Genomic DNA, 8,464 nt, shown 5'->3' with positions numbered 1-8,464 from the left:
CCAAATTACGTGTGAGTGTTAGAGTTGTTTGGTATTGCTAAAAATCTCTTGGTATTGTTGTCCAGCCGGCCTAACGTTAACTATTGTCGTTGGCGGATCCCACTGTTGCTCTGTTGTTACTGTTAACACTACTCACTAGCAACACTGTTCAGCTCTTAAACGTTTGACAGCTCTAGTCGAGCACACAAGTGACTCAAGTCTCAAGTGTCAGTGATGGCCATTTACTGGTAAAAGAGTGGTATTGACCACTTATTTGGTTCTCCTGGGGAGTGGTATGGTATGAGCAGAGAGTGGTCTGGTAAATTACGAAACTCCGTGGCACAACGTGTACAATTGTACCGACGAAAGAAACACGGGGCGTAATAAACACCATATGTAAAATAATCTCCCGAGCCCGCGCCCTCAGTTCCATTACTGCTGCCCGACGAGGTCAAAGTAGACGCCGCCGGGGCCAATCTGCAGCAGCTCGTCGTGGGTCCCCTGCTCGACAACCTTGCCGCGCCTCACCACGGCGATCTTGTCGGCGTTGCGGATGGTCGAGAGCCGGTGCGCGATCGTGATGGTCGTGCGCTTCTGCTTGGCCATGAGCTCGTCGAGCGCCGCCTGCACGATGCGCTCGCTCTCGTTGTCGAGCGCGCTCGTCGCCTCGTCGAGCAGCATGATGGCGGGCTTTCGCACCAGCGCGCGCGCAATGGCGACGCGCTGCTTCTGCCCCCCGGAGAGCTGCCCGCCGCGCAGCCCCACTTGGGTGGCGTAGCCGTCGCCGAGGTCGTTCGTGATGAAGGTGTGCGCGTTGGCCGCGACCGCCGCCTCCTCGATCTCGCTCTGCGTGGCGCCCTCCTTGCCGTAGCCGATGTTCTCGGCCACCGTGCCCTCAAACAGCACGGGCTCCTGCCCCACCATCCCAATCTGCTGGCGGAGCCACCGCAGGTTGAGGCTGCGGATGTCTGCGCCATCGAGCAGCACGGCGCCCGCCTGCGGGTCGTAGAAGCGCTGCAGCAGCGCGACGATCGTGCTCTTGCCAGAGCCGCTCGGGCCGCACAGCGCGACCGTCTGCCCCGCGTCAATCTCGAGGGAGTAGCCGCGGCAGGCAGGCCGGTCGAGAGCCGTCGGATAGGCAAACACGACGTCGCGGACCGAGATCTCGCCACGCACAGCCGGCAGCCGCGCGCCCTCGGCCGAGATGGGGTCGATCAGCGACACCTGGTCGAAACGTTGGAAGAGCTCCTTGGCGGCCTTGGCCGCGGCCTTTGCGTCGGTGGCCATGATGGCGTGGCTCGAGGCCAGGAAGGAGGCCATTATCGTCGCGATGATTGGCACCATGATCTTGTCCATGATGCGGCGCATCGACGAGCTCCTGTCGCAGCCGGCCTCGGCCGCACCGAGCGCCCCGACCGACGCGAGCCACAGCCCGTAGAAGATCTGGGCGCCCATCATCGAGTAGACGATGGCGAAGGCAAGGAAGAGGCCCACGCCCGCCTGCACCGCCTTGCGCTTCCCGACCGCGAGCAGCTTGTCCATCTGCTTGCAGTAGTCCTCGTAGAACTTGACCTCGGCGTTGAAGGAGGCGACGGTCCGGATCCCGAGCACCACCTCGCCAATCACCGCGCCCGCCGACTTCTTGACCTCGTTGTCGTTGTCCTTGCTCGCCTGCTTTGCCTGGTCCATCGGCATGGCCGCCTGCATCGCGATGCCCATGGTGACGCCCATGATCGGAAGGCAGCCGAGCGTGACCAGCGCGACGCGCCAGTCGCCCCAGTAAAACATGGTGAAGAGCATCGTGCCGATCGAGAAGAGGAACTTTGCGATTGCGCCGAGCTGCTCGCCGACGAGCCCCTGCACGAGGGCCACCCTCTCGCCCAGGAACTCGGTCAGCGCGCCCATCGTGTTGGCCTCGTAGTCGAAGTAGCCGACCTCCATCCGCAGCAGCTTGGCCATCAGCGTGGTGCGCAGCGCCGTCGTCAAGTGCTCGCCGGTGATGCCGAGGGTCGTCCTTGAGATGAACTCGACGGCGTGCTGCCCGAGGCCGACGCCGATGAATATGAGGCCCCACAGCACGCCCTCCGACTCGACCTTGTCGGGCGACGGGTAGCTCAGCGCCGTGAGCGAGCGGACGATGAGCAAGCCGAGGAAGCCCTGCACGATGCCCGTGACCGCGGCGCACGGCACGCCGATGACGTAGAGGTAGCGGTCGCTCTTTGGCGACATTTGGAGCAGCCGCCGCACCGGCCCCTGCTTCTTCTGGCCCGCCGCTGCGGCCGCAGCCTCCTCCTCCGCCGTCTCGACCGCCGCCTCGACGATGCCGAGCGACGCCCCGATCGAGCTCGTCTGGTGCAGCGCCTTGAGCCCCTCCACCAACTCCGCGTGGCGTACGCTGACGGAGCCCTCCACCTGCGAGGCCTTCGCCGCCACGCGCATCACCTCGACGTCCTTGGCCTGGTTCGCCTGCTGCTTGGCGGCGAGGCCGTGGAAGACGCCGCCCTCCCCGACGGCGAGCAGGTCGTCGTACGTCCCCTCCTCCACGATGACGCCCTTCTGGACGACGGCGATCTTGTCGCAGTGCTTGATCGTCGTCAGCCGGTGCGCCACCGTGACCGACGTGAAGTGGCTCTTCTTCATGATGTCGTCGAGCGACGCCTGCACGATGCGCTCGCTCGCGTTGTCGAGCGCCGACGTCGCCTCGTCGAGCAGCAGGATCGCCGGCTGCTTGATGACGGCGCGCGCGATGGCGATGCGCTGCTTCTGGCCGCCCGACAGCTTGCCGCCGCCCAGGCCCACCTGGGTGTCGTAGCCGTCGCCGAGGCTCTCGACGATGAAGTCGTGCGCGTTCGCCGCGCGCGCCGCGGCCTCCACCTCCTCGCGGGTCGCCTTGTCCTTGCCGAGCGCGATGTTCTCCGCGATGGTGCCCATGAAGAGCATCGGCTCCTGCCCGACCAGCCCGATCTGCCGGCGCAGCGCCTTGACGTTCATCGCCCTGAGGTCGACGCCGTCGATGAGCACCGACCCCGAGAGCGGGTCATAGTACCGCTCGAGCAGCTGGATGAGCGTCGACTTGCCCGCACCCGACGGGCCGACCAGCGCGCACGAGGTGCCCGCCGGGATGCTCAGCGAGTACCCGTTGCAGATGAGGTGGTGGGGCGCGGTGGGGTAGGCGAAGGTGACGTCCTTCACCTCGATGGCGCCCCTGAGCTCGACCGCGAGGCCCTCCTCCGAGAAGGCGTCGATCGTCGGCACGCGCGCCACCACCTCGAGCACGCTGCGGCACGCCGTGACGCCCTTGATCAGCGCCTGCACGGGCCCCGCCAGCAGCGAGAGGTCCGTGGCGCCCTTGATGACGGCCTGCGTGGCGATGTAGATGGCGCCGAGCCCCAGCGCGCACTCGACGCTCCTGCGGCGGCGGGGCGGGAGCATGCGGCGAGGGCGGTGGCGAGGGCGACGGCAGGGGCGGCGGGTGTGACGCTCCTGTCGTAGCTGCTGGGCGGGAAGAGCTCGTCGTAGCTGCTGTCGGGTGTGTCGCCGTCCACGAACTGGTTCCAGAACAGCGTCTCGTCGCCAAAGAACCGAGTGAACGCGCGCTCTCCGATGACCTGCGCCGCCGTGCTGCAAGTGAACTTGAAGTTCTCGAGGGCCTCGCCAGTAGTCGCGCTCGTGCGGAGTGCGCACGCGGCACCAACGCCGTCAGCCTGATCTGGCTGGGTGGTGTCGACGAGGAACAAGTCGTACGAGTCGCAGCTCTCGGCGCAGTAGTTCCTCGTGTCACCCAGCAAGTCGGTGTAGTCCACCGTGGTGTCACGGTACTCGGAGACGAGCAGCTGGCACGCCAGCAGAATCCCAGAGGCCACCACGTAGTAGAGGGACGCGTTCATCGTGGAGATGGCGGCAAAGATCTTGGTCGAGAGGCGGATGGCGGCGCGCTCGGCGTTGGCGAGGTTGGCGTCGTACCGCTGCAGAGACCTCTCCTCGAGGCCGAGCGACGCGACCGTGCGGATCGACGAGAGCACCTCGGAGGCGACGCCGCCGGCGCCTGCGTACGCGTCGGCCAGGAGCTTGGTGCGCTGCTCGAGGTAGTAGAGGAGCAGCGAGACGGAAGGCAGGTAGGCGACGATGGCCACAGCGAGCGTGACGAGGGCGACAGCCCACGACTCGCGCAGCGAGACGTAAAGCCCCACGGTGATGGACCCGATGGTGGTGAAGATGTTGGCGTTGGACAGGTGAAGCGCCTTCTCGATGTGGACGATGGACTCGCCCATGCGCGTCGAGAGCTCCTGCGGCTGGTTGACGTCATACCAGCCGGCGTCCTGCCGGAGGATCGACTTTAGGTACTCCTTCTTCCAACGCGTGATCTGACGGTTCTTGGAATAGTCGAGCAGCAGCGCCGCGATGCCTTGGCAACCGCCAATACCCAGACCCCAGTACGTCATGTCGACGAGGAGCATGATCCCAAAGTCGTAGTAGTTTGTGGTCGAGTTCAAGTCGTAGAAGTCAGCCAACCTCACCAGAAAGAGCACCTGCAGTGCTCCGAAGCCGACCATAAAGGCGCAGCCGGCGACGATTAAGAAGGCATCGAATCGAGTAGCAAAGAAGAAGAGCGAACGGAGGAAGGAGCGGCGGCGCTGCTGAGGCGGGTCGTCTGGCGACTGCCTCGAAGGCGTCTTGCGGCTCGGCTCCGCAGAAGACCAGCGCATAGGAGGTGAGACGGGAGTGCAGGCAGAGAGGCGTGCTCAGGTGAGGATGGTGGACGCGGCTTTGGGAAGCTGTCGGTCCGAAAGGATGTCGGCAAAGCGTCTCGAACCGCGGGTTTTTTATAATTTTTTGTTTTCAAGACTCAAAATGTAAAACCAATTGAAGAGAGGAAGGATCCGGCCCAAAAGTTTCTCGTTTTTCACTGCCGCCGCGCCGCCATCAATGCAGAACATCGAGCTCGGAGAGTCGTCCGGCGGACAGCATCGATGCCGTCGCCGGACGCGGCGGCGAGGCACACGGGCGCCGGCGTGGCGCGTCGGCAGGCCCACCACGAGCGGATGCGCGACGAGCGCGCTCGGGAAGCGGCCGCGGGCGACGCGGAGCTTCCGCCGGAGGACGACGCGGTCGAGATGGCGAGCGCCGTCCACGTGCTGGACAGCGTGGCGGAGGTGGGCCCGAACTACACCCTGCTGCGCAGCAAGGAGACGAAGGCGAAGCGGCGGAAGCGAAAGCGCGAGGATGCCAGGGCGGCGCTCGACGGCCACTCTGTCCTGTCCACCGGATCGCGGGAGGAGGACGGGGACGGACGGATCGTGCACGAGGTCGAGTACGACGGCTAATCGGGTCGGCGGTGGTGGCATGCTGGACGACGTACAAATCCACTCTCTCTCCATTTCAACAACAAAATAATGTAGTCATTAGCACGAGCCACTGAGACACGCTCACACTTTGTGTAGGGAGGGGTGGAAGTACCTGTCACAATGGGAAACCCTCGTTTCCTATGAACTCGGTCCCCCAACGGAAGAGGCCTCGCTCCTATTGGAACTGGCCAACATCAGATTTGCCTCGTGCGTCCCTTTTTGAGTCGGAAAGCTATTTTCTTTTGGGTCCTGTCAGGCTCCTGTGGGCACCCTACCTGGGAAACCCCGGGCATACCTGGAAAATACCGGGTATTTTGCCGATTTCTCCGATTTTGTCAGATTTTGCCTCAGAAGTCGTGGTAAATCTTACCACCAGTTGATTGTTTTGGCCGTAGAGACTAGAGTGTTTGATTGTTCTGGGGGGCTATACCAGTAATCACTAATCTGGCCAGCACTCTGACCACTTTGTCCCAACAACCCAAGAGTCGCAAGTGAGCAAACATGAAACAACCTCTGTGTGGCGGTCTGAAAAAGCCAAACCGCAAACGCCTGCGCCGGTTGCGCGGCACCGCAAAAAATGGAGCTCACCGAAAACACCCGCACGGCACCCCCGCGGCGAGACCGCACACCCCCACCCCCACCCGAGACATGAAATCACGCACAACACGACGCAAGCAGCGATGGCCACGCACGGCACCGCCGCCGCTACTGTACACAAGCTCAAGCATGGCGCCGAGCGCGGCGCGCGGCGCCAGCGCGCTACTTTCCCTGCTCCACCATCGCGAGCCACTTTGCTTTCGCTGCCACCTCGCGCTCAGCCACGGAGCCAGGCTCGGCTGTCGGGACGACGCGGCCCTAATCAGGGGCGTGGGGTCGGCGGCGTTGGACGGCGGGGAGCGGAGCGCCGGAGGCGGGGAGAGGGAAGGAGGGGGGGAGTGGGATTCAGGACGGGGGGGGGGGGGGGCGGACCGTCACGGCCGCAGCACCCGCCACCGGAGCCGTCGTCGGCACGGCGACTCCCTTCCACGACGGCTCTTTGTCGAGGGAAGCCAGCCAGGCAGCCTTGGCCTTCTCCTCGTCGGACGGCTCGTGCGCCGGTGGGGGCACCGCGGAGCCCACCTGCGCCGGTGCGTGCACCACCACTGGAGCCGTCGGCGCGCCCAACCCGCGGCCCTTCCAAGACGGCTGAGAGTCCAGGCTAGCGAGCCACTTGGCCTACGCTTGGCCAGAGGCGGGGTGAAAGAGGGTGGGCTGTCGAGGCGTTCGAGGAGGGAGGGGGGAGGCCTTGGCAGCCGCCTCACTGGTGCTCGCCGGCGCGGCAACGCCGGCGGCGGCCGACGCAGGCACGCCGACCACCGAGCTGCCTCCCCTCCACGACGGCTCCTTGTCTAGGGAAGCCAGCCAGGCAGCCTTGGCCTTCTCCTCGTCGGACGGCTCGTGCGCCGGTGGGGGCACCGCGGAGCCCACCTGCGCCGGTGCGGCCGCGGCCGCTCCCATCCACGATGGCTCGCGGTCGAGCGACGCCAGCCACGCAGTTTTGGCCGCCGCCTCGCTCGTCGCCGCCGCCGCCGTCGCGGGTGCCGCTGGCGCCGGCTGCGGCGCCGCGAGGCCGTCGCCCTTCCACGACGGCTCCGTGTCGAGGGAGGCCAGCCAGGCGGCCTTGGCAGCCGCCTCGCCGGCGCTGCTCGCCGGCGCGGAAGGCGCCGCAACCTCGGCGGGGGCAGCCACTGGCGGCGCGGGCGCGGCCGCTCCCTTCCACCCAAGCTTGTCCATGTCGACCGCTGCAAGCCAGGCCGCGCGCGCAGCGTCGTCCGCCACGCGCGCGGGGGCCGCCGGCGCCGCGTCCCTCGTCCCTCCCGCGGAAGGCGTGCGAACTGCCGTGCTTCCCCGAGTGGAAGCGATCCTCGGCACTCGACCGAGTCCAAACTCGGGGACGCCCTGAGTTGCCCAGGTGGCGCGATGGGCCGGGGCCATGACGGGTGGAGCATGGCGGGCAGAGCATGAGGAGGGGAGGAGGTGCCCCTGGAAGAAAGAGAGGGAAAACATGGCTGGCTTCCTGCCCGGGGTGGGGGGCTGGGCTGGGGGGCTGCTCGAGGCGGCAATCCCAGAATTCGAATGGCTTCGATCTCGGGTTTCTTGCAGACTATAGTCGAGCGCGTCGGAGAGGTGTTTCGACACAGAGTGTTTGAACGTTTCTTCGCAGAAGAAACGTCGAGAGAAAAAATCTCTGGCCCTCTGTGAACACCGGCTACTCGGCCTTAGCCGCCGGTACGTCAACAGTGCGATAGCCAAGTATCGCACTGTTGGGTCCCGATGGTGTCCCATCACAAATTCGTGCTGTCGACAGATCATGTCCCTTGGTCGACTGCACCCGCCTTTGGACGGTTCTCCGACATGCTTAGATGAGTCTTTTTGTCTTTTTTGGCTCGCCTGGCCTTCACCAGTGCGAACATATTCTTGCTCGTAGGAGCCGCTCGTCTTTCGTCCGAGCAAACGTGCGCCCGATCGCCCCATTAAGCACGTGCGAAGGGTATCCGAGCGCCGTAAACTCCCTGAGCTTGCTCGTCACGCTGAGTGCGAATCCCTCGTCATCGCTTGCCATCGCGACCACCTTGAGCATCACATCCACCCCACCATTTGTTTCCGATGCGGCGAGTGATTTCCGGTGCGAGAAGGAGTGGCTCATGGCCCATTGGCTCATGGCCCATGTAGTGATAGAAGCCATAGGCATTATCTGAATTGCTCATGCGAGCTCTCGTCCAGCACTTGTTGAAGTTGGTAGCATAGGCCGCTACCTCATTCCGCTGCTGTAAGATGTACTCGACCATCATCTTGTAGCTCGATCGGTCACACCGCCATCGCCGTCGGGGAGAGGGGGGACGACACTGCTTCGGCAGCGTGCACCTCGATCCTGTACCGTGTTTGTTATGACCCCCCCCAATGAACATACCAGTGAGGGAGGGCGAGACGATCGAGGGGTCCCGTACCACGCGGAATCGGCCCTATCCAGTGCTCAAGTGCTCAACACCGTGACCGCCCGCCGTAATTGCAGGGTGCCAGTGCGCGCGGGGTCGGAATTCTCTTTTTCTAGTGTGCGCCAGTCCACGCCCTTGTCGTGCCAGTGTGCTGTGCGAGAGGCT

General features: G+C 64.6%; 3 protein-coding genes across 3 annotated transcripts; 1 reads left to right on the top strand and 2 right to left on the bottom strand.

The window, feature by feature from the left end:
* Nucleotides 1-300: 300 nt before the first annotated feature.
* Nucleotides 301-4,421, bottom strand: EMIHUDRAFT_427164 (hypothetical protein; the record flags this gene model as incomplete). The annotated part of the gene is made up of 2 exons (XM_005776379.1): nucleotides 301-3,388; nucleotides 3,820-4,421. 2 exons carry the CDS (start codon nucleotides 4,419-4,421, stop codon nucleotides 412-414), a joined length of 3,579 nt encoding a protein of 1,192 aa, XP_005776436.1. The 3' UTR covers nucleotides 301-411.
* A 528-nt stretch (nucleotides 4,422-4,949) lies between these two features.
* On the top strand, nucleotides 4,950-5,303 carry EMIHUDRAFT_101216 (hypothetical protein; the record flags this gene model as incomplete). The annotated part of the gene is made up of 1 exon (XM_005776378.1): nucleotides 4,950-5,303. The coding sequence occupies one exon, from the start codon at nucleotides 4,950-4,952 to the stop codon at nucleotides 5,301-5,303; it is 354 nt and encodes a 117-aa protein (XP_005776435.1).
* A 562-nt stretch (nucleotides 5,304-5,865) lies between these two features.
* Nucleotides 5,866-7,060, bottom strand: EMIHUDRAFT_450646 (hypothetical protein). Its single transcript, XM_005776377.1, has 3 exons — nucleotides 6,609-7,060; nucleotides 6,294-6,539; nucleotides 5,866-6,179 (listed from the first exon to the last, which is right to left on the bottom strand). Exons 1-3 carry the CDS (start codon nucleotides 6,819-6,821, stop codon nucleotides 6,084-6,086), a joined length of 555 nt encoding a protein of 184 aa, XP_005776434.1. The 5' UTR covers nucleotides 6,822-7,060; the 3' UTR covers nucleotides 5,866-6,083.
* Between the last annotated feature and the right edge of the window lie 1,404 nt (nucleotides 7,061-8,464).

Source organism: Emiliania huxleyi, assembly GCF_000372725.1.
Source record: "Emiliania huxleyi CCMP1516 unplaced genomic scaffold EMIHUscaffold_28, whole genome shotgun sequence".
Classification (NCBI taxonomy): domain Eukaryota; phylum Haptophyta; order Isochrysidales; family Noelaerhabdaceae; genus Emiliania; species Emiliania huxleyi.
This window is presented reverse-complemented; position numbering and strand designations above follow the sequence as displayed.